Source organism: Plasmopara halstedii (assembly GCF_900000015.1).
Source record: "Plasmopara halstedii genome assembly, contig: Scaffold_2881, whole genome shotgun sequence".
Classification (NCBI taxonomy): Eukaryota; Oomycota; class Peronosporomycetes; order Peronosporales; family Peronosporaceae; genus Plasmopara; species Plasmopara halstedii.
In genome coordinates this window covers 571210-595202 of record NW_020189786.1, presented here as the reverse complement: position 1 = coordinate 595202, position 23993 = coordinate 571210, and the positions used below count along the sequence as shown (strand labels likewise).

General features: G+C 43.8%; 11 protein-coding genes across 11 annotated transcripts; 5 read left to right on the top strand and 6 right to left on the bottom strand.

Annotated features, from left to right (window-relative positions):
• Window positions 1-769: 769 nt before the first annotated feature.
• Window positions 770-3245, bottom strand: PHALS_05205 (calcineurin-like phosphoesterase; the record flags this gene model as incomplete). Its single annotated transcript, XM_024718893.1, has 4 exons — window positions 770-2770; window positions 2843-2973; window positions 3046-3086; window positions 3145-3245. 4 exons carry the CDS (start codon window positions 3243-3245, stop codon window positions 770-772), a joined length of 2274 nt encoding a protein of 757 aa, XP_024584246.1.
• A 286-nt stretch (window positions 3246-3531) lies between these two features.
• PHALS_05204 (v-type a subunit) lies at window positions 3532-5523 on the bottom strand (the record flags this gene model as incomplete). The annotated part of the gene is made up of 3 exons (XM_024718892.1): window positions 3532-5274; window positions 5343-5386; window positions 5454-5523. The coding sequence occupies 3 exons, from the start codon at window positions 5521-5523 to the stop codon at window positions 3532-3534; spliced, it is 1857 nt and encodes a 618-aa protein (XP_024584245.1).
• A 216-nt stretch (window positions 5524-5739) lies between these two features.
• On the top strand, window positions 5740-7283 carry PHALS_05203 (rna-binding protein nob1; the record flags this gene model as incomplete). The annotated part of the gene is made up of 2 exons (XM_024718891.1): window positions 5740-5958; window positions 6021-7283. The coding sequence occupies 2 exons, from the start codon at window positions 5740-5742 to the stop codon at window positions 7281-7283; spliced, it is 1482 nt and encodes a 493-aa protein (XP_024584244.1).
• A 127-nt stretch (window positions 7284-7410) lies between these two features.
• PHALS_05202 (uncharacterized protein) lies at window positions 7411-9127 on the top strand (the record flags this gene model as incomplete). Its single annotated transcript, XM_024718888.1, has 2 exons — window positions 7411-8987; window positions 9055-9127. The coding sequence occupies 2 exons, from the start codon at window positions 7411-7413 to the stop codon at window positions 9125-9127; spliced, it is 1650 nt and encodes a 549-aa protein (XP_024584243.1).
• A 162-nt stretch (window positions 9128-9289) lies between these two features.
• Window positions 9290-10907, bottom strand: PHALS_05201 (Uncharacterized conserved protein; the record flags this gene model as incomplete). The annotated part of the gene is made up of 7 exons (XM_024718887.1): window positions 9290-10024; window positions 10082-10261; window positions 10329-10380; window positions 10444-10497; window positions 10560-10633; window positions 10702-10733; window positions 10811-10907. The coding sequence occupies 7 exons, from the start codon at window positions 10905-10907 to the stop codon at window positions 9290-9292; spliced, it is 1224 nt and encodes a 407-aa protein (XP_024584242.1).
• Window positions 10908-11024: 117 nt separating this feature from the next.
• Window positions 11025-12747, bottom strand: PHALS_05200 (ptype atpase; the record flags this gene model as incomplete). The annotated part of the gene is made up of 3 exons (XM_024718886.1): window positions 11025-12352; window positions 12422-12495; window positions 12560-12747. The coding sequence occupies 3 exons, from the start codon at window positions 12745-12747 to the stop codon at window positions 11025-11027; spliced, it is 1590 nt and encodes a 529-aa protein (XP_024584241.1).
• A 208-nt stretch (window positions 12748-12955) lies between these two features.
• Window positions 12956-13843, bottom strand: PHALS_05199 (aldose 1; the record flags this gene model as incomplete). Its single annotated transcript, XM_024718885.1, has 1 exon — window positions 12956-13843. One exon carries the CDS (start codon window positions 13841-13843, stop codon window positions 12956-12958), a length of 888 nt encoding a protein of 295 aa, XP_024584240.1.
• A 1949-nt stretch (window positions 13844-15792) lies between these two features.
• On the top strand, window positions 15793-16113 carry PHALS_05198 (uncharacterized protein; the record flags this gene model as incomplete). Its single annotated transcript, XM_024718884.1, has 2 exons — window positions 15793-15815; window positions 15873-16113. The coding sequence occupies 2 exons, from the start codon at window positions 15793-15795 to the stop codon at window positions 16111-16113; spliced, it is 264 nt and encodes an 87-aa protein (XP_024584239.1).
• Window positions 16114-19273: 3160 nt separating this feature from the next.
• On the top strand, window positions 19274-19826 carry PHALS_05197 (uncharacterized protein; the record flags this gene model as incomplete). Its single annotated transcript, XM_024718883.1, has 3 exons — window positions 19274-19408; window positions 19666-19713; window positions 19791-19826. 3 exons carry the CDS (start codon window positions 19274-19276, stop codon window positions 19824-19826), a joined length of 219 nt encoding a protein of 72 aa, XP_024584238.1.
• A 2632-nt stretch (window positions 19827-22458) lies between these two features.
• Window positions 22459-22680, top strand: PHALS_05196 (uncharacterized protein; the record flags this gene model as incomplete). Its single annotated transcript, XM_024718882.1, has 2 exons — window positions 22459-22477; window positions 22550-22680. The coding sequence occupies 2 exons, from the start codon at window positions 22459-22461 to the stop codon at window positions 22678-22680; spliced, it is 150 nt and encodes a 49-aa protein (XP_024584237.1).
• A 513-nt stretch (window positions 22681-23193) lies between these two features.
• On the bottom strand, window positions 23194-23459 carry PHALS_05195 (uncharacterized protein; the record flags this gene model as incomplete). Its single annotated transcript, XM_024718881.1, has 2 exons — window positions 23194-23340; window positions 23436-23459. The coding sequence occupies 2 exons, from the start codon at window positions 23457-23459 to the stop codon at window positions 23194-23196; spliced, it is 171 nt and encodes a 56-aa protein (XP_024584236.1).
• Between the last annotated feature and the right edge of the window lie 534 nt (window positions 23460-23993).

Here is a 23993-nt window from a genome sequence, read left to right as displayed (position 1 = left end):
TATCACCAACAGCACAATCAAAGTGGGCCATTTACTGCTGCAACTTGGTGCTGATCGACTTTGTTCCAAACGTTCACTTTTGAGAGACCATCTACGCTGAGATCTGCTAGTGAAACACATCGATGTGCCTGACTGACAATATCGTCACCTCGATTTCAGTTCGCACTTCTTAGCCAAGTACAACTGTAATTTGCTCGCAGTAGTCAAACTTTGCTTGTTGCAATCGTCTCTATCAAATCGACAGCCATGTACCTCGCATCGACCCGCACATAGAAAGCTATTTCAACCATGACCAGCAAAGCATCAAAGAATTTCACCTTTTGTATCCTGACTGCATATACCTCCTACCTGTTTGGTGGTTTTTTGAAATTTGGTCCAAATGATATCGGTATCGATAAATAATATAAACAATACTTACCGATATGTCTTGAATCCGCAATGCCGACAATTTGATGATAACTATGAACAATCCAATCTAAACTTTTGTAGCATACAAACGAGCAACTGTTTTCGCATTTCAGCTCTTGCTATTTCTGCCTGTTCAAATGCTATACCAAAAATCCATAGGGAGCTATATAGAGAGTCTCTCAAGTAGTATAGTACTTTTGCTTTTAGTCGTTGACTTCTTATCAAAGTATCAAGGTTCGAACTAAAGTATGATGGTCTGGTACGAATATATGTACAATGTAAGCAACTACTTCAAGCTATTTCAATATATATTTATACAACTATTAATCCCTGCCTGCATGTTTTTGACAGCATCAACTCTTCACGACGCGCATTTTTTCTCGTTAAGATCTAATTCTACCGCGTCCAGCTTCAAAGCAGCAGCAGGGGGAGCAATAATCTGCACACTGCCATGAGTGGTAAATTTAGGAGGCGCAGACGCACTTGGAACCGTCATAAGTTCTGGATCTGACACAGGGGATTCTATTGCACTCTCAGCTCCTTCGTCATGTACATCAACTGTCAGTGGGACACTTGAGAGACCCGATGCTGCGGCTGTCGCAGAACTTGGCAATGCCAAACTACGCAGCGCACCGATGGCACTAAGCGCTTTAATTTTCTTTCGAGCGCGTTTCCACTTGGCGTGAACAGTGAGCTTTGCATTAATACGAAATCCTTCCATGAACTCGTTAATATTAATCTCGTTGTCGTGGCTAAAATCCAACATACGCATGTAATCCAAGCCATTCGTACTGAAAGGTTTTGTTCCAGGAGGTAAGTGTTGATTCAACAACTTAATTCCATTCTCCAGTTCATCAACAGAAATAGTACCATTACCATCTCTGTCGAGTACGCGAAAGAGAGCTTCAAGTCGCGATCGATGACGATACAATGAATTAAAGGCACTGCGCTGCTTTTCCCGCTCTGGGTCATCGTTTTCTTCGCTTTCCGAACGTTTTAGAGCTCCTTCAGCATTGTAGCGGTCCAGAAACTTAATATAAGGAACAAGACCGTCCTCATCTAAAGCAGTTAACAAGGGTTGAAGGGCGTTCCAGTCCAAAGATAAGTCCAATACATCCTCCATAATTGTACTCCAAGTCTGGACCGTGAGTTTTCCCAATTTCGTTTGATCATAGTGTTCGAATTCAGCGAGTAAATCAGCCCGGTATTGTACGATTAGCGAAAAGAGTGCATCTAAATTTGACACAGCCATATCGCGACTCTCAGCACTCGCCATATACTGAAAGAAAGCAGGTTTTTCTTTGCCAGAAGGGAGTCGCATAAAGCAGCCCAAGTTATTGGCCTTACCACAATAATTGGACGCTGAAAATAGCGTAACCAACATGCCCTTCTCTTGGTACGGCCAATCAAAACCTCGTGGAACGCACTCGTGAGAGCGAACAATCAGAGCTAATTTATTCTTGCTCATAAACTTCTGTACAATGTCAGGGCCATACATTGTACCAGCCCCACGTTTGTTTTCATCATAACCTTTTGTAGCCTTCGGGTCGCTCCAGAGCAAGTCGCGAATCATTTGCATCTTACGGAAAGATTCTCGATCCTTGCGGTTCTTGGGCTTTGTACGAAATCGTGTGAGATCATAACCGGCACGATCAAGACCATTAAGTTCCTTGACGTACATATTGTCACGAGGAATACCACCATGAACCACAAGAACACGATCGTCAAGAAGCGTAGCAAGAGGAAGGTACCGAAAACTCTCACAGAAGAGGTCGTACACGTATCGATCATACTTGACTTCGCACTCTCTCATGAAGCCAAACACTTGCGTGATAGAGTTTTCTTCATGGTTGCCACGATTCATCAAAACGTGCTTGGGGTATAGCAGCTTGAACATGTAGATGATAATGGCAATTTCGATGCCACGGTCACCACGATCAACAAAATCGCCGTTAAATAAATATGGATTCTTCTCCGACGGCATTCCGTTTTCACGAAGAATCAGCAATAAATCATCTAATTGACCGTGTAAGTCACCAATGATGGTAATATGGTGTGCAGGTGCTATATGGTACTCCACCATGGTCGGAGACTTTCGAAATAGCGCCGTCGCTTCGTTGATGACACGAATAACGACATTTCGAGGGATTTTACGCCCATTGCGACATGAGTCAATAAGATCTTCTACATATTTTAAGGTAATGACTCCATTGAGATCATCACCTTGCACATACATGTCGGCAATGTCAATATTCCCCATTTCTTGCTTAGACACCGCGTAAGCCTTTGAAAGTTTTTGCTTGCCATCGTCTAGTCCAGGAATATGATGTACAAGCGCATCTAGAAAAGACGATAGCTCCAACTGTATCAACAACGAATTAAAATTGTAAGGTGTTGTATTTCAGACTTCCAATAAAACGAGATTAAACAATACCGCTTCAGCTTCTTCGCGATTTTCAAGATCATTGAAAAGCTTCCAGTTAGATATAATTTGATCTTCAGTAGGGGTTGAAGCTGTCGAGCTGGATGGCGATGGAGGAGGCCGCTCTTCCTGCCGTTGCGGACCTGCAATGTGATAAATAAATCCATATATCAATTGTTGCTTTAGGATATTCTAAAAATGCACCACTTATTAACCTGCTCGTCGTTCGGTGGCAGAAGGTTGTGATGGTCTGCTGCTGCATATTCACAGCATAATTAACATTTGCATTTGAGTGACTAAAATATAATTCATACCCAATACTGTCGTTTGTGCGTCTTGTGGAGTTGGGTGCAAGACGCGTCTGCACATTTCCTGCGCGGGAATTGCGCTGTTCAATTGAAGGTTTATTGCCCATGATGAGACTCAATGCCGCGATTTAGACAAGTCTCGAGTGAATGAATACACGTAGCAAGAAGCCAACTATATCCCACTTGATGTAACGTCTGACTCGCTTTTAGACAATCAGATTATGACGAATCATATCAGCTGGAAGAGTATCGCAAATCACATATGCGGGATAGACAACATCTTAAAGGAGATTTTATATTGAACTATTGCAAGAACGGTCCCGAATTTAACAACATCTTTCTTAAATGAAAAGTAGCTTTGTAAAAGCAGGTTCGATAACACTGAACTTAAGATTAGTCCGAAAGCGTTTGGAATGCTTGCTCTACTTCTTCATCCAAAGCACTGAAAAAAGCTTTGAGCTCGGCTTCCGGTTGCTTAGGCAACTGAAACTTCGTTTGGATAATCTTCTGCAATACTGGATTCATGGACGTCTTGATTTGTGCCCATGTCACCTTTGCATCCGGTGGCGAGTCCGCGATCGCTTTTTGACTTAGATTGTAAAACAGAATGATCGATCGTAACATACCGACACTTTTCACCAGTGGACACGTAAAATCGTAGTCCGAAAAGGCATTTTGCTGCAAATAATCCTCTCGAATGATCTTGGCCACCTCCATAATTACTTTTTGATCTTCTGAAAGCGATTCTTTACCGACCAATTGCACAATTTCGGTCAAGTTGTCTTCCTTTTGCAAAATCTCCTGACATTTCGTACGCAACATCGAATATTCAGGGTCGATTTTGTTAAAAAATGGCTCAAGAACCCGCATGTACTTGGTATAACTGACGAGCCAATTAACAGATGGAAAATGTTTTCGTTGCGCTAACTTCTTGTCGAGGCCCCAAAAGACTTGAACGATACTTAGTGTCGCTGCCGTCACAGGGTCCGAGAAATCACCGCCAGGTGGCGATACGGCGCCAACGACCGTCACACTCCCTTCACGCTTTGGACTTCCTAGACACGCGACACGACCCGCACGTTCATAAAACGCGGCCAGACGAGCACCCAGATAAGCAGGGTATCCACTATCAGCGGGCATTTCCCCTAAACGCCCAGAGATTTCACGTAAAGCCTCAGCCCAACGACTTGTAGAATCTGCCATCATTGATACGTTCATTCCTTGGTCACGGAAGTATTCAGCTAGCGTAATTCCCGTGTATATTGACGCTTCACGAGCTGCAACAGGCATGTTACTGGTGTTCGCAACTAGAGTCGTTCGCTTCATGATGGGCACTTCACGATCATTGATTGTCATTGTAAGCTCAGGGAAATCGTTCAGCACTTCGGCCATTTCGTTACCACGCTCACCACAACCAACGTATACGACTGCATCCGAATTTGAGTGTTTCGACAATGCTTGTGAAATGACTGTCTTGCCACAACCAAATGCTCCAGGTACTGCACACGTACCGCCCAGTACCGATGGGAAAAGTGCGTCAATGATACGCTGACCCGTCGTAAGCGCTACATTTCCGGCCAATTTCTCAGCCACTGGACGTGGTTTACGTACAGGCCACATGTGCGACAGTCCAAGCTTGTGGGTGATGCCTGAAGTGTCATCACGCACTTCAAGTACCGTGTCCTTGAGTGTAAATTGCTCGTTGTTGTCGGTTCCAGCGCCATAAATCTTGACGACGGTACCAAAAACGTTAGGTGGGCACATGATCTTATGCGAGTGAAATATATCGTTTTCATGTACAAGACCAAAGATGTCGCCGCCAGAGATTGGGTCTCCCTCGCGAAGATTAACAGGTTTGTAGCGCCACGGCTTTTCGGCGTTTAGAGATGATACATCTACACCACGAGGGATGTATACATCTTTGGTAAGGTCGCTAATAGCGTGCAAAGGACGCTGGATACCATCAAAGATATTGTCGACAATACCAGGACCAAGCTCAACTGACAATGGTTGTTTGCGTCGTTCTACAGGGTCTCCTACAGTAAGGCCGGATGTGTCTTCGTATACTTGAATGGAAGCGTTAGTGTTCTCCAGCTTGATAATTTCACCCACGAGCTTATCATGGCCCACACGCACCTAAGAACAAGTCAATCGTGTTCATATCTACATTTTCTTCTCATTATATCAAATTCTAAGCTGCGTACTAGCTCGTACATGGCAGCGCCATGCATGTTTTCGGCGATCACCACTGTGAAAACGCATGACAGCAAAACGTAAATAGATGAAATGAAAGAAATTCAGGGGGATTAACGTACAAGGACCCGATACTTTGTATACGTAACCGAAGTCAGACTCTTTCTCGTTGTCGCCGAACACATGGGCCATAGCTGATGATGCTCTAAAGAGATCTTGACTTTTGGTCGAGATCTTCCTTCACTTGCGTTTGGTATGTGAAAATGGAGACGCTTTGTTCATATGCAATTTTCGGTATTTACCGGTAAGTGTCTTATGTAACACATCAATTCTGTGAAGAGCTATTTACATCTATTGGCTAAAGGTATGCGAGCTTTGGTTGGCATCAAAAGGAGCTCTATAAGAAAGATGACGGATCAAGTTGAGCAGGTCACAGAGGCCATACAGGCTACAACACTTGGTAGTCAGACACCAGAACAACCAAGCAACCCCATCACTTGTAACGAAGCGCTTACATCTGCACCAGCAGCGCCAAAATCATCCCCGGCAACAACTAAGAAGGTTCTACACCTCGTTATCGACTCTGGTGCCATTATTAAAGGCACCAATCTGGTCATATTAGCTGAAGTAAGAATATATGTAACTGGACAGTTGATGCCTTATACTCACCATGGGTCATTCTTTATCAGAATTTCTGGACAGTCCCTGATGTGCTGGACGAAATTCGTGACAAGAAGTCACGAGCCTTTCTAGAGCGTCTTCCATTTACTCTTCAGACCCGCGAACCTTCAGCCGCGGCCATGAAGGCTGTGGTCAATTTTTCACGCAAGACAGGAGACTTTGCATACCTTTCGCTCACGGACCTGCGTGTCATGGCGCTATCTTACCAACTTGAAGTTGAGGCAAATGGTTCTAACCACTTGCGTACCAGTCCTACGCTCTCGCAGACGGTAACCCTTGCGGCCAATGGCAAGATTTCCGGTGGATCACAGACAGAGATTCCATGCAAGTATTACGGTACAACAATCGGCTGTAAATACGGAGAGGAGTGTAGGTTTGCACATGAAGGACCGATAGCTAACAATGCTGAAGCAATCAAGAATAAAGTTGACATTGCATGTCGTTATTTCAATACTCCTGAAGGATGCAAGTACGGCAATGACTGCTCATTCGTGCACGAGAAGACAGAGGCTGATGGACATTTAGCAGAAGTTGAGGGATTGGAAGTTGTGGATTACAAAATTAACGAGAATATTCTTAATGCTGACGTCAAGTCGCGTATCATGGGCAGATTTGCGGCTTCTAGCAACTTCGGAGCTACTGAAGACGACGGTAAAAATTGGATTACAGAGGAGAACTATGTCAAGTTCGCAACTTCTCCATTCGGTGACGGTAAATGTCTTCAAGAGATCTCGTCACGATTATCAGTAGCTTGTATCACAACGGATTACTCCATGCAAAATGTCGTGCTGCAGATTGGACTGCGTCTTCTTTCGACGGAGGGCATGATCATTAAACGCGTAAAGCAGTGGATACTGCGGTGTATTGCGTGCTTTACGACGTCTACTGAGATGGACCGTATGTTCTGCCCGAAGTGTGGAAACAGTACCATGGAGCGAATGTCTTACAGTCTAGACCGCGATGGCCACATGACATTCTATTCAAGAGCGAACCGCCCGACAAAGCTTTCAGGCACTAAGTATTCGTTACCTAAGCCCAAAGGCGGTCGCAATGGTGATTTGTTGTTACGCGAAGACCAGCTTTTGATGGGAATTTGGGGTCAGCGTCAACGCCAGCACAAGAAGATCATGCATAGCGCTTTTGGAGAGCACGTTGCACACGATCTTGGCGTTAGAGCCGAGAAGCAGTCAAGTATTCAAGTGGGTTACGGACGTATGAACCCGAACGCACAGAAGGGCCGTGAGCGTCGTGGCAAGAAGAAACGAAACTAGTTGAGGTCTATTCATAAAAGGTTAAAGATTTATTGGATCTATTTGTAGCTTGAAAAATACTGAATCTGTAGAACTGACGTTCTAAACTAGGCATAATTGGTCTTCAAGCTGAAGACTTCTAATAGCAATGTCAAGCTCTGAGAAAAGTAGCATGGCTTTGGATGGCAGGCAAGATGTCACCATTCTTGACTGTGCTAGAACTGGAGCTTGCATTACATCACCTCGTAGTTTGGAAGCATGTCGTCGTATGGGCATTAAACCGTCTGATTTAATTTCCAAGACAGTTGTAGAGTTTCTGAATCAAAAAGTCAATCAAAAATTTTCGCTGATAGAGAAAGAAGCTGCAGTGCTTCGTCATGAGCGTTTTGAACAGCAACGACAAATTAAGGTGGAGACCGTTCGGGTAGAACGAGAGGCAATCATTCATGGCTTAGGACCCGCACCCCCTTCAACAGCTTTATTATCGGGATCTATCGGTAGTCCAGTGTTAAAACGGCAAAATGTTCCAGGCTTTCCACCTCGACGAATCATGTCGGCGAAACGCTGGAAAAAGAATGGTAACTCGTTAGTAAGTAGCACAGGAGCGTTGCCTGGCTCGACGTTGTTGCAATTAGAGGAACGACGGTTTGCCCGGATGAAATTACGCCAACAGCAAGACCTTCGAAATGCTATCGAAATGGAGGCAAAACTTGCTCGGATTCAGGAAGAAAATGCTCGACGAGCTGTGGAAGAGTTAAAACGACAAGAGGATGATCAACGCGTGGCAAGGGCGCGTCGAACGCAATTAGCTGCTGCAAAGCACGAGAAAATGCTGGCAAAGAAGCGAGTGGAAGATAAAGAAGCTCTTGAGCAGAAAGCTCGGCGGCGGGCTGAAGCGGAACGTGAAAGAATATTAGCCGAGGAAGCTAAAGAGAAAGCGCGGATTCATGTGTTAGAAATAGCACAGCGAGATAAGGAGCGGCAAGAAAATGCTGATGCATGGCGAGCACACACTGAGAAATTAATGAGGCAGCAGGAAGAAGTCGTTGAAGCCAATCGACAAGTGATGCTGGAAAAGGAACGAAAAATTGTTTTGAAAATGGAAGATGCAAACAAGAGGCGACAACATGAAGCACGGGAACGACGAGAAAAGGCTAACGCGCGTATTCAAAGTGTATCATATCAAAATGAAATGGCCATTGCGAATAAAAAGCAGGAAATGGCAGACAAACAAAAAGCGGCGGCAGAGCGTGCTCGAGAGATGGAAAGGAAGAGCCAGAATGAATTAAAAGATCGCGCTGCAAAGTCCAAGCAAGAAGAAATCGTACGTCAGAAGCGACTTGATGCAGCTAATGGAATACGGCAGAATCATGTACGCCAACTGATGCTAAAGCGTGAACAGGTGGAAGCTCAGATGATCATATCACAGCAAGAACGAGAAAAAGAGCGTTTGCTTGCGCAGGTAGAGCATCAGTTGCAAGTGACTCAAAAGGAGGAAAATGTTGCGAGGATTCAACGAATGGAAGAGTATGCACGTGAGCAGTTAGTTAAGCGTATTTCTTTAGCCGATGCCAGATCTAAAGCAGTGAAGGAGCGAAAGGAAGCTCTGTTACAGGCGCGGCATCAAGCTGCAACCGAGGCAATGATTCGTCGACATCGTCTGGCTGAAGCTGTAGAGAAGCTACGAAGATCAACGTCAAAGTGGGATAAGGTCGAAGAATATCTGTACGCCCTCTTGTTGTATCGAAACGTGATTTTGTTTTGATTTTTTTGTTATCTGGTGCTTTTATAGGGATTATGAAGCGCATATTCCGCAGACTGTCACGCCTATCTCCGGGCCGACAAGTAATAACTGGGAGTGCTGAAAGGCATCAAACGTCGTCGCATGTAATAAATCCAACTGTTCCCGACCAAAGATTATAATAAATTCAATATCGATCAAATTTCTGTCCCACAGTTGTAAATAATCCCTGATTATCGTATTCGTTAGTCAAGAACGTTAGAAACAAAAGCCAAAAGTTGAAAACCTAGTCAATTTCGATAATGTCCACTTCTTTCGTCCTTTTCTCTACATGTGAACGCTCATCTGTTGTTTCTAAAGAAAGCCTTATTGCCTCTCTCAACTGCTCGCTGTCACTATCCTCAGATATCAGATCTTCAGTTGCAGGATGATTTGATTCAGAACAGACTTTATAAACGTCTTCATTTTGAGCTCCAAGCAATTTAAGCCCATCCTTTTTACGACCTGATTGTAAAGCTGAGGCATGAAATAGCCCTTGTATGTCTTCAACTATATAAATCACATTCTCGGATCCAAGCGCAGAAAATTTATTGGGAACAGAGGGTGGAGCCTTATGCACTGGCCATTTCAAGCTTTTTCTATCGTCACGTTTCTCCGTCGGCTTCATGCGGCTACCACTTTTCGATTCAATGGAAAACAAATCATTTTTTTCAGCACGCGAAGTCTTAAAATCACCTTGAGCGGAATCTCCAACACCATGGATCTTGCCTTCCTGTATTGCAGAAAAAAACGGCTTTACACTCGGTAAACTTCTTTTCTTCTTCAACTTTTCTTCACGGGCAAGCTCTCTTTCTCTTTTTTTTGCTTGTTTTGCTGTAAATTCTTTTGGTTCCTTAATTTTAATGTAGTTTCCGCCACAACTGCGCAAATGGTCAGCCCACCAACGATCTTTTGGCCCCGGACATCGGTTCATTGACCTTTTGACAAGGCCAAAGTACGGTCGAGTGCGCCGGCATGGACCCTGAACGTGGATAATCAGCTGCAGCGAATTCTACAATCTTGACACAACTCAACTTACAGTGCACTGCCAAACGTGCTGTCGATACGAATTCACTTCGTCGTGAAAAGTGTGAAAGACCGTAATTTTTGTTTTTGCTGCTTCGTTGATCCGATTCATATGTGATTGAAATAGCGGTCCGTGGTCCTCATGGTCACGCACAGACGTTCCCACAAAAACGTACGCATGAATCATTTCGTGCTGCGCATTATAGCAAAGTCAAAACGCCTAACTCAGTGACAACAGCCGACGAAATTTAAGATCTTACCAGCAAAGTATTGACCATATCACTACGTGGTCGAAGCTTTAGCAATGGTTCACTATATGAATATAGTGCAGCATGATTTGTTGTAGTGTTGGACTTCGAAAGCTTGATGACTTACCTTAATCGAATCGAGCAGAATCCACTCAGACGCTGAAAGCTGCACAACCCAGCGCTATAGCGCATAAAGGTGTCATAATAATATAATGTTGTCATGTGCGAAACACTACTCCTTACCAGAGTGTCATTCGCTTACTCCATTTTACTTCGCATCCCGCCAAACGACCTTCGAAGAACAAGCAATTGTACTCCTACATGAATATTCAATCAGAAATTAAGAGGACCAAATGGAGAATAATCGAGCGTGTCGAATACATACTTGGAAGAGCGAATGCAAGTCTGGATTTGGGTCTGACATGCAGTAATAACGTCATTATCGCTGCATTTGTGCTTGGAATTGAGACGATTGTATAAAAATTTTGACTTACCCAGATACTCATATTCTGGAGCCAGTAAATTACATTGCTGTGTAGCCAGCGAGTCTCCGTTGCTCTTCGCCATATCAGTCGCAAGCACTTCCTTCATCAGTGCTCCCAGTATACGACGAATTACTAGTCATGACAATTTTAGCCACTTAAAAGAAGCGTGTCATACTACAATATAGTCAGCACTTCAAATTGGTTTTTTATTAATCTCATCAGCTTATCGAATTTGTTTTTCGATGACTAGCGCTTTCATCTCTGACAAGTAAAGTGGGTTGACACCAGCCTCGACAAGTTGGTCTACCTCCTCCATCCTTATGCGCTCCAACTTTTCGATTTCTTTTGCATATTCTTCCTTAAGAGCTTGACCTTCCTCCTGCTTTTTGCCAAAAGCACTTTTCTTCAGATGTTCCTTTTCTTCAATCTGCAATTGCAATACCCGACGATGGGCCATGCTCGCTAGCTTGCGTTTCTCGTCTTCTGCCTTCACACGTGCCTTATCCGAGTCAATTTGGGCCATAATCAAATCGTACTCGCGCTGTTGCATTGATGCCTCTTTCACACGAGCACGCTCTCGATGCAGCGCCTGAGCTTCTCGAGCTCGCCGCAATTCATTCATCTCGTCATTATGTTTTCTAGCCAAAGCCAAGTCAGCTTCACGTGCTTGCCGTTCACGCGCTTCTGCTGCACGCTTAGCCCGAAGCTCCGCCAGTTCTGCTTGATCATTTGCCATTTTCTCCTGCATTAAACGCAGCTTGGCACATCGGAGCTCCGCTTCATGCCGAAGCTGCGCTTCTTCTTCTTCACGACGTTTGAGATCATCCGCCTTCTTTAGCTGATAAGCATGCACAGCCTCTTCTTCTTCTTTGATCTTACGCTGCACCTCCAGTTTTCGTATCAGAGTATCCTCATTAAACTTTTTAACTTCTTCCATTGAGTGTTGTGTCCGCAAAGCTATTGCCTTTTCTTTCTCAGCTTCTTCTTCCTGCTGGCGCTGTATCTTTACCAGCATTTCTTGCGCTTCCTGAGCAACAATTGCACTCTCCTTTTGACGCTGGCGACGACGATCTTCAATCTGATCTTCCAGCACTTTACGGTCTGCAATTCGCTTCTGTTTCTTAATTTCATCCTGTTCTTCCTGTCGCTTTAAACTTTCAAGTCGCGCGATCTCCATCAAAGTGTTCATCTTCTCATCGTACAAATGATGCTCTGCTTCAAGTTCTTTTTTTACCTTGAGCTGCTGGTCACGAATGGTGAAAGCTTGTGCACGAGTGCCCAGTGTCTTCATAAGTTTAACACTGTCATGCGTCTGTTCTTGTAGCACTCGAGCACGACGCAAAATTTCATGTTTTTCAGCTGAAAATATCTGCTCAATCTCGCTTTTAGGTGCTCGTAGCGCTGCTTCCTCGCTTAGCTTTATCATATGCTCTTTTCGAGCTTTTGATGCCAGTCTTTGATGCTCTTGATCCGTCTCGAGCTTGGCCTCCAGTGCTTCCAAATCAACAGCAGTCAAAATTTTCGTTTCGGCTTTGATACGCTCGAGTTCGTCTTCGGGTAGCACGATCAGCTGAGTTTTAGTCATCATTTTCTTGTTTGTACGCTTTCTGTTTTGATTACCAAGTGACACGACGGAATCATTTCCGCCCACTTCTTGGTTCGACGAATTATTTGAACGAGCACCAACAATATTCCTGCCATATCGTGATAACACTTCATTAAAGGTCATTTTTCATACAATGGCTTCTGAACAAATACCTCCCTGCTTGAAGCGTGCGATCGTTTGTACGGTGTTTTCGCAGCTGCTTCTCTGCACCAAAGAGCGTGTCATCAACTTGAGGTGAATGAGCTATTCGGCGGTATCGCCGCGATCCACTGCCACTATGACACGAAGTTCTAGGTAAGTTGCCACTCGTGTCCGAATTCGTTCGCCCGCTCATGCTCATGGTGGCTCTCGACTTGACTGAATCAATGTAAGCCGTCGCTACTATTATTACCATTCATCCAGCTCAAAAGGTTTCTTAAATCATTGCTATATTCAGCTGCAAGAACGACACGAAAATTGAGGCCTTCGCCAGCAAGCAAAATCAATTATATACTGCAGTTCAACGAGCAATGTGTTATTATTGCAAAGCTTCCAACAATTTGTCTTTTCTACAGCGCCGATAGCTTGATGGCCTGTTGCAGTGTGAAAGTTTGCCCGGCTGGAAGTTTCTGCTGCTCGCTGACACGCCCAGGCTCGATGCAGAGCATTTTCAGGTATTCATTGTCTCCAAAGTCGCTCATGCCCTTAGCCTTATCCAACCACGGATTCCATACGACTATGTCGCTTTGCTGATCCGTGCTGGTTGCACCATTCTTGATCGAAGCCCTCTTTTCAATCGTCACAATCTGTTCCCTGCCGTCTGCACGCTTCATGCACACCACGACGGGCGATGGGGCGTTAGCATAGACATTATCTGTCTCCTGGTCGAAAGTCAACAGATCGCGCTCCTCAGTCTTCTCAAAACCCGCGACCTTGTCATGATACTTTAGGCTCTTGAGACCTTTGACTGTGACACCTCCATGACGAACGTCGTCAACCGTCAGATACGTGTGCAGGAGAGCCTGAAATGCCATCGTATCCACTGAATTGTTCTGAATGTGGATGGCTGTCGTTAAAGAATTTGCGAATAGCTTGACCTCATATACAATATCGAAATCGTTTGTGTACATAGTCCTAATGCCCTGTGAAATATCAAGGGCAAAGGTCGCAATTGTGGGTTGCTGCTCATCTTTGACATTATCGTCCATTTGGATCAGCCTCCAGTTGTTGATACGTGCGAAACCATGATTTGGAAAACCCTCGGCAGCGCCAAACACTGGGAATACAAGCGGAATGCCACCGCGGATCGGCTTGCTACAGTCTAGCACCGCTCGCGACGATAAAAAAAGCACATTGCGGTCAGGCTCTTGAGCCGCGTAGAACGATATTACTGTTGCACCGTACAAATGCACCTCAGCACGCGATCCCGACGGATGACGCAGCTCGATGACTGACATTTGGATGGTGAGATATCTTGTGAATGATACGAGGTACGACTTCTGTAGTAAATTGCTGAGATATCTTATAATACAATATATGTAGATACAATGAGTACGGCATTTATTGCTGTATTTTAACTCCGTGATATACACAGATTTTTACGGCTAACGGCCCCTAAACCTTCCAGTTGTCTGGTTCTTTCAGGAGATGCTCATGTCGGTCGCCGAGGAAATCGTAAATCGATTAAGCTGAATGTCTGGACCACTTGAATATTACGCACTACGCCCCCTTACACTTCCGCATATTTGTGAAAACCCAATATCGTACAAATGTAAGAATTTCATGATAGACTGTGTGTAATTATGGATATTCAGAGATAACGATGTATTGGTACTTGCGGATGAGGCTGACAACTGGGTTGGTGGCGTCTCAAATGAGCTAGAGCGATGTCCAAGAGCTAAATTTTCCTGTCGAAGTCACAACGATTTTCAATAAGCTCGCCCAGTCTGTATCACATCGTAATTGTTACCTGCCAGGAAGACGTCAGATTATATGTCGCTTGATTATTTAATTTGGGAAAGCGCGTCACGCGACGTCAACGCCAAGGCGGAAAATCGATCTGTCTACGGATCACGCTTCATGATCATAACTATGAGAATGAAGGTCGACTATAGAACGCTATGTATTCGCATGTGCTGAGAAAAGATCAGAAGCTCAACTCTGTTAGTGTAAGAGAGCGCTGTTCTCAAACAGTCCCTCAAACACAACAGACACGCTTGTGCGACGAGGAAGCGATTCCCCAAGTAGAGGAAGAAGAACAACCCGACGTTGGGGGAAGAAGAATGGCTTAAGCCTTCAAACGCACATTTAAAACTGAACTAAAACGAGTTATGGTTCCGAATTACATGCAAAAAAAACAAGGGCTCCAAGAGGTTTCACTAATGAAACCCTGAGTTCCTGACATATAAATCAAGGATGTACTAAAGTTAATCCTCAGCTTCAACGGATACAAAATCTTGGGTTAATGGAGCTTAAACCTCGCTTGAACTTCAACTTTCGTGGAAAGTTTTCAGTAGAAGGGACTGGCTAACGCCACCCACTTCTAAGGACAGAGACACTTTGGTCTCGTCACCAGTACAGATCCCCAAGTATGAACCAGCATTTTGTATCACACGAATTGTTTGTGACTTCATACAAGAAATCACGTATGAACACCAAACTTTAATCTTCTTTTATTGATTCCCACAATGCACACAGAAGGTACTTTCATATAATGGCCAAGTGTAGCCCATTAGAGCTAGCGACGACCGCATTGTGCTCAATGTAGTGGGGGTGGAATTTGAAATCTAATGACATGCGGTATTCTTTTAACGGAACAGATGGTCCTCACATAATATTCGTAATTTTTTGTCATCGGTATCTTCCTCCTGACTTGCATGTCTTGCCTTTCAACTAGATCGCCATGAAGTTGGCGCTTGACTTTGGGCCTTTTGACTTATTACCACTGCTTTGATACTAAGTAAAGCCGGCTGATAACACAAAGTCGATAAGTATCGACAGCTTTTCCCCGTCCAGACTCAAAATGACATCGTAAACGCTTCAAAAAGACCAAGGATATGTCCCTTGGACTCAAAGCAAAGCCCAACTTTACCTTAGTGGAGTACCATGACAAAGTGCCAAACCTCGAATTCGATATGTTTACAATGCGACTCCAAAGTATGAGGGCTGTGGAACGCGTGGAACGTTAGCCTCACGCTATTCATTGCATATAGTTGCCGGTTATTTGGCGACTGAGTCTGAATAAGACTGTATGTTTTGTGCGTATGGAGCCTGATGTATTTTCCAATATGACTTCGAGACACAGAGACACTTTAAAACTTTATGTTTTATCGGAATCGCAATATACGGTCCAAAAGGCAAGAAACGTCACCGAGCTCCTGATGCCGTTCATCACTAAGACACCACCATGAACCCCAGGACCAGACGTCAGTGGGACCATACCTAGCTCCCAAAGTGAGGCTACTTATGCTAACCGTCCATTCTCAGAGGGCAGAACGAAGAATATCTTCGTCTTTGCATAGAAAAATGTTTAAGCGACCAAAATCGCGGGTTTCTGGACGGCCTGACCTGGCTACTTCGATCTCCATATATGGGCATCTCGCCGTCAATACGCGGATCTATATGCCCCGCCCGATGGGTGCGTCTCACGGTATTGCTGGCTCAGCCGTACCTTTGCGTTGACAAGGGTAACATCTTGAAATCTTCAGGGCCTAGTTTTTCCCCTTAAAACTTTCAACCGCCTAACTTAACCTGGTTCTTCCCCGAAAATGTAAAAAGTCGGTCGTATTTATTCGTCTCGCAGGGATAGGTTTTGGAGAACCGCAACGCAACATACAGCTTCTCTTATTCACCTCAAACAAGCACATCTCCGGAGAATTCAGCTTCAGCTATTATTGTTAGTCTCATCAAAGATGCATTTTAAGAATCATGGCCTACTGCCGCTTTCGCATTGTGAGCCTAGCTCACCACATTCTGACATTAGTGTTAATGGTTACATTGGACAATCGCCTGCTGTTCACGGTAGCGGAACAGCTTTAGTCCACGTAAAACCAAGAACTTGCTCAAAAAATCTGTCAGACTGATGATGTAAAGAAATATCTTTCAAGCTATGACTAAAGACGTTCCGGATTCGCGAGATTGCAGCATAGTCGTATAGATTGCAGACACTACGTGCACTTAAATCGTTTGAAACGCTATAGATCATGTGCCTCTGAATTGAGTATGTCGTTGCTTTCGGATATTCTGGTATTCACACATAGCGTTGCGCATGCTGCATGAACAATATCTTCAAGATGAATCTTTCTAACAAAGTGTAGCCAAGCTATTATTAGTTATTCAAACCATGCCAAACACATCTGTACCATAAGTAAGTGTATGGAGGTGTCAAAGGGACGCGGGATGGCTCAAAGTATTGATAAAGAATGGGCAAGCGTTTGAGGCTACACCTGCATTATCTGGTGAAACTTCAATAAGCGATAGTACTGTGCCTCAAAACCTTAGTATCTCCGCGCAAAGTCGTCGGATGATATCGTCTGTGAAGAGATTCCCTCTGTTTTTTTACCTGATTGTGGATGCTCAGCGGAATAACTGTTCATTCTGGTTCCAGTACCTTGAGTAATCCTTACTATATTTTTCCCTGGAGTATGATTTGCGAGTCAAAATACTGGCCACCAACAAGCCATGTCGGTGAACATTTCCTCGCTAAACAGCTTGGCTGCAGCCTCACCTTAATGATATTGCCAAGCGAAGCGCATTGAACCATTTGCTCATACGGTCCACAAGTATCATCACCTGGCGATTTTTTTGAAGCCTAAGACAAAATCAGTGCTGATTGGCTGTCAACACTCTGTGTGAATTGGAAGGCTGTTTGAGGCATCGGCGCATTTGGCGAGAGTTAAATCCGTAATTACTTTATACAAACGCGTACATACTTCTATGTGCTGGTTCACCAGTTCATAACGCTCACTGAGCCATGTCTATTCTACACCAGCATGGCGGCTAAAGGAGGCGTCATGCGTTGTATGTTGAGTTTCAAATGAGTCCGTGTTTAAATACAACAGGCTTTGGTGGATAACGGTGCAAACATGCGAACATGCGAACGAACGCTTCAATGCAACAATTTTTGCATTTAAATTGTTTGATATTCAACGAATTTAGCTACTCTGGAAATGTTGCATCTGACTCGTTCATAATACATATCGCCTCATCATAGCACGACGTCGTTATCGTGACATACGACAATTCATAGTCGGGGCGACGCGAGCGCCGCCACATTAAGCTGACCAGGCTTGTATTTTCTTTCGAGGGTATGTCCGGCAAACATGGATGACCATCTTGTCCTTCTTTGTCAGATACGAGGTGGCGATGTAGCAGTGGCAACGACGCAAAATAATTTTGATTTTTTTGAATTGCTCGGAGTCAAGTAGCCAAACTCTGACTTTGAAAAAATCATGGCAGATAGCTTCTCGCATGACGGATAGATATGTGAATATTGTAACATACATTACAATGTTCACGCGGGTCACATCATTAACATTTTGTTGGGCTAACTTCTACTTGTTTATTTAAGTAGTAGCTAGTCTTTCTCAGTTTTATAAACGTGTTAATTTTTTAAAGTGAGGAGCATACTGGACAATTAGTCGTTTAAACGGCTCCTGTTTGGGTGAAGCTTACGAAAGTATCATTGTATTGTTACATGTGGACCCTTAAGGCCAGCGACCCATCTTTGCGGTATGCTCGGAAACTCCGTTTCATACAAACCACAAGTTGCCTCAAAAATTCTCTGTCAATAAATCAACAGCTAATCTTCAAACATTTGAATCGCTGATAAAAGGCATAAAAAATGCTAAAAATCAAATAAATGGCTTTCACTGTCAGTCATAAATACCTGGGCATAAATACCAAACATTGAAGACACAATAAGGTGCGGTGGATTATTTGTTCGTGGAATATATATATGAAAGCTTGCAAGCCGAACTTCATTTTTGCATCAATCAGCAAATCGTTCCAAAGAAAGTTTTACGTTTGGTCGACAAATTAGAGGTCACCCCGCAAAAGTTGCATCATATGTCTTACTTTAATTATTGTTATATGAAAGGCATAAGAATTGGCAACCACCAATTTGTACAAAAGCCCTCAAGCACTGTATTGTAGCGCTTCAGAACTCACGAAAAGCAGCGCTTCAACCATTATTTATGATGAATTACTCAAGTCGTTGAGCTAAGGCAAACATCGGCATTGTTTCATGACTCTGGGGGGCATAACAGTATCATCTCTGTTATACTTTTACATTACAAGTAACGGCGAGAAGACGCTAGTAACACCAGTCTATCTTTTGTTACACCTTTGGGTAGTATAAAACAGTGAGCAGACGTTGGACTTTCTTTGAGACGATGGCAAGTCCGGGTAGTAAAGTGTTGCGTGCAATAAAGATTCATAATCCTCTTTTTAAGCGAGGCGCGGTCCGGTTGCATGAAAAAAATCAATTAGTAACCTCCTCTCTGTGTACAGATACAAAGTTAGTTTTGGGACCATCTCACTATGCGCTTTGCTAAGTACTATCAGCCATCGCAAAATATGAGACTATCATTCGCGACCATACACTCAAACATTCATTTTACTGTACCGAGTGAAAAAGTATTATAGTTATTTGGAACTTGAAAGTAGTCTTCTAAACTGCGACATCGCTTAGATATCTCCAGCTTAAGGTAATACAAAAAAATGCACCACATTGTGTGTTGATTCCATTCAAGCAGATATACTTTACTAAAGTGGCCGGGTGACAAGCTGGTACATGCTATACTAGCAGGTCAGTCTCTAGACGGATAGATATGTACACCCAGTATTTAGTTTATGTATGGCACATTACTACAACAAATGTACACAACATGAACACATATCTGCAGCAAGATCAATATGGAATGAAGCGGCTTAGTTACAATACATACTTGTCGCGGTGTCTTACACCCTTGAGAAAGTGGTTCCTTATTGCAGTTCTGAAGTTGGGCCTTGCGGCTTCTGTGGTGAAAAATCGATTTTCGACCTGAGATGTATTAGAAGAAAACCATGTCAACAACAAAATTATTCAGCGACTCAAAGCAGCCATCTAAATCAACCATTATTTTGGAACATATACGTCTTCTGTGCAGGCAGCAAAAGTAATACGCGGAGAAGGTCCGCAACAACGGCTTGCAAAGCCCTCGGTGTTCCTGCAGTATTACGTAGACATCTGAGGCACATTACTTCGCAGCTTGCTGAAATTTCAAGTGCTTGACAGCAGAACAGCGCGCTGACTGGATTTGCCTCTGTAGATGTTAGGGAACGACGGGTGGGAGCGCCTCTGAGCGCCTTCACTCGCTGCATTCCACTCTACAATCTTAGTGTCCATGTATACGAATGGTGCAGCAGGAAGACGGGCTACGTCGTTTGCGAGCAGGATGAAACAGCAAAGTTTTGCCGTTGTAAGCGACTTTGGGATCATTAGTCAGCTCATCGATGGATTCCAAAAATTGGGGCGTCTGAGAAAGTAAGCGCTAAATCATTCAACTGTGCACATTCTTTTTTTATAAGGCGCCGAGAGCGCAACGCAATTAGTAGCCTGTCTTGACCAGCCGTATGCAATGATTGATGTTTCGGTCGGTGGCTGATGTCAAAATTGATGCGATCGGTCCGCACAAGGATTCGCTGCTTTGAGCTCATTACAAACGATCCTGTCGTCTCCTCTTCATAGATATTTTATTGTCTGCTCTTATTGGATATCATACTGAATCATTGTAGGCCAACGACTTGCTGATATCTTACCGGTATACCCATGGCTAGTTAAGGCGTATCCTGTTTCACAGCAATGTGGTCTACTTTGTGGATTCTGGTGAGGTACGCCCCCAATATGTCCTGGAGACTTCTCATTGCACGGCAGGGGTGGACTGGTCATCGGAACACCTACGTTTTATTTGTCAAACAGTTCTAGGACACGTCTTGGCCCCGACCAATTTTCTCACGCAAAAAACCTCAGCGCATGTCAATATGTATGTGAGTTTGTATTCATAGCCAGTGTGAGAAATATATGATTGTGCGCGAGAAAACTTGCAGTAATCATTTTGTCTAGCTCACACAAAAAGTCTTGAGTCAGATCACTTCATGCGTGGCTCACGTTAAAATGATGTAGTTCATCCCCGATGATGACAGTGCCTCATCGATCAAGCCGAAAAAATACTCGTTTATCATGAACGCGTAGCCACTTGTACTGCGTTGATCTTCAATCGCTAGCCTAATGCATGTTTGAGAGCGTTCCTTTCTTAATATATGATTTTTAATGCCGTGCGTCTTCGTGCCGTGAATTGAGCGGAAAACGCGTTTGAGTGCTCAATTGTGTACGGAATATGAATTTAACAGACTAAAAATTTCACAAAAGCAGCGTGGTCCAATCGAGTCCCAACCACGAGTGAATGTCAAATAGCTAACTGCGTTGTGGTACGGTCTCTTGGTCACACCTGCATTCCCCCTTCGTCTTAAATTCGGCTTGGCCCCAGGTCTTGATTTTTTTGAAAGGACAATTGTATCTATGCCGAAATTCGTATCGTTATCATTAGTAAACGTGCTTCTTAATACCGACACTCTCTAAGCGGAGTCGTCTTAAGCAATGTCCAAATTCCGACTTGTAGATATTGTGATACCAGAACTTTGCGCTTAGTGAGCCGTATGCTTTTTCATGATCAACGTGGCTACACGAAAGAGCATTATGTGCCACATACAGTGTACAGTACTCGGGGTCATCATTTCAGGTAAAATAGTACTATTCGCTCTATAAAAGCGAGCCCCGGATAATTGAAAGTATTTTAAACAGTCGCTCTGAAAGAGTGACATCCGTACCAAAAGGAAACTCTTTTTGCCATAGCATCAGCCATTACGAAACATATTGCATTGTACACATTTGTTATACGTATTCGTTGATGCGCAGCGTCACCATCTGACGACCTAAGGCGCGCCAGCCACTATATTAAGCATCTTCCACATTCACCTTTCTTCTAAGGACGAGTAATCATATACCATACGCTGGAAGAGATGAAAATGATGCCACTGTGCGCAATGTAGCACGATTTGTGTGTGGTTGAGTACCAACCAGACGTACCCGAACTTGTAAACAGAACCTTCACAGCAATAAACCTTTGTTATGTCCTGGATAGCTCTTTTTTGACGCTGTGGGTTGGTAAATTTGAATACAATGACTTATTTAGACCCAATAGCATCTGCTTAGAGGAAACACAACGTATGGAGAAAGCCGAAACATCACAAAAGCCATGAAATGGGCTCAGCCGAATCGAATCAGCGGAGTTAATTCTGGGGGCATGAATACTTTTTTTTCAGCTCTATAGACCGCCTCTTTAGCCGTACCTCAAAATTGTTTAATATTTAATTGTTGTTTGGCTGGGCCATGTCAACATAATATGCATCATACTCTCGAGTTGCTGTCTACTTTCCTACATCTAGTAGGATATTAGTTGTGGTAAATACATAAAGTCTTAGATCGCCGCGGAATAAAATAACAATTTCCTTTCCAATGAAGTATGGGAGAAAAAGAAGTATGTCGGCGCTAGAAACACACTTGTAAATTGGCATTTGGACAGCGCTCGCAAATTTTTGATGTGGATGCTCACACGCAGCTTCCCGTACTCTATATAAAGTTTTTCTCTTTTACGATAACCAGCCTGGCCGAATTCACGGGATAAAGCATCACTGGGCTACAACTGCTCCTTTGGCATTGGTCATTGACTTCGACGCAGTTATCGGTACCAACAACCAGGTCTATCCCACGATGTACTTCCAAATGAGGGGGATAACTGCTGGTGCAGAAATTTTATAACCACATCGCTAAAATTATTTGGTGACGAATTCCGAAGATGTGTGGGTCCTTTGACAAAAGCCACCCTACTTCCTGTATGGGATGCTCTACGCCTACTTTCATCGCGTAGATTATCCATTGCGAATGATGAAGAAACAACTTCAGATGGTTCGGTACCATTATCACGACGTGATGAGACGAGCGATAGTCGGAGCGGCACTTGCGCTTGTTTTGATGATGCGCAAACATTGTCGTGAGCTCCATGGGGGTATCGCAGCTCTACATACTGTAGGAAAAGGGGCTCGGGTGCTCTAATCGTGTGAAGGGGACATTCTTGGTAATCAGCTACGCTGCTTGTCTTCAGGTGATAGTGAAGGTGCTAAACTAGGACTCAGTGAATCGCTTCAACCCTTTTTAGCTAAGAACACTTCATTTTTTTTATTTTTCTCAAAGTAGTTCTTGTGCACTGTGCAGAAAGGACTACAAGTCGGCATTGGTAAATGCACAGAAATTGAATCCATACGCCTCCATCAGGAGCGGAAGTGAGAGTCTATCAAGTATATAGATATTTCAAAACTATTTTTGAAAAGTACGACATACAGATGTCTATTTAGGTTTAGTTAAATTTATACACTATCCGCAATGACAGACTTTACTCAACGCACAGCGCGATACCATTTTCCTGTAGCTCGTTTCTAACTGACTGGCGGTTCATTTAGCATCAGCCGCTTCCTTTATCATGCATTCCACTACTGTAGCAATCATACGTTCCGTATGATGGTGTCTTAATACTATATATATTTTTCTAGCATGATCAAGTATCATGTATGGATGAGTGTGATGGAACTAGGTTCATTATCCTGCTACATTTTACAGCGTTGATGATCGTGATAAACAAATCGCCTGGTTTGCATCACTAAGTTACGCGCAAATTTAAATATTCTGTTGTATCCGCTCGTTAGACCAGATTCATGAAAATTTATCCATTTGATCGACGCAAGACATGCCGCGCAATGCGTCTGGAACGCGATATACACAGTTTCTAGAAACTGCGAGACGCTGGTGCTGACCGGCGGCTGTTTCGAGTGTTTGATTATCGATCGCACAGAAAAGGCTCTATATTGCAAATTATCCGAGAGGCATGCCTCGAAATCAACATGCAGCATGATCGTGATGGAGCTGAAGCGATTCTCGTACTGAGCCGCGCCTACCCAACGCTCGAAAAGATCTCCCATTTCCCCCTCGTATTGATGGACTTGTTAAAAGTCAATGATACATCGCTGCACGCGATGCAGTCGCATTGCGTCTTGAGCAAGGTCTCGTGTTGTTGTTAGGCGAGATTTAATGGACAACTAGTGTGGCACTGTTGAGCTAAATAGGTGGGTGGTCCGATACGCTACCTCAGCGCAAAGTGCTGCAAATGTCAGATAAGAAGGAAGGTTTTGGTGGTCTGAAGGAAGTTTCCAAGTAAACGTATTATGCTTATAGCTAGCTAATTATGCAAATCGTTGGGAGTTTCATAACTCCTCCTGGTTTACTTAGGTACGACTTATCTTGTTTCCAACACTCCTCCCTCGGTGTGCTGTACATCGTCCACGAAACAACAAAGCGCGCGGATTTTCCAAGTTTAGTCGCCGACAAAGCCTTTGTCATCAAATCGGCCTTCATTTCTTCACTATGTACGTATTTCACCTCCAACATTTCGTTTCTGATGCGTTCTCGTGCATATTTATAGCGTATATCGACATGCTTGAGTTTAGATGTCCAAA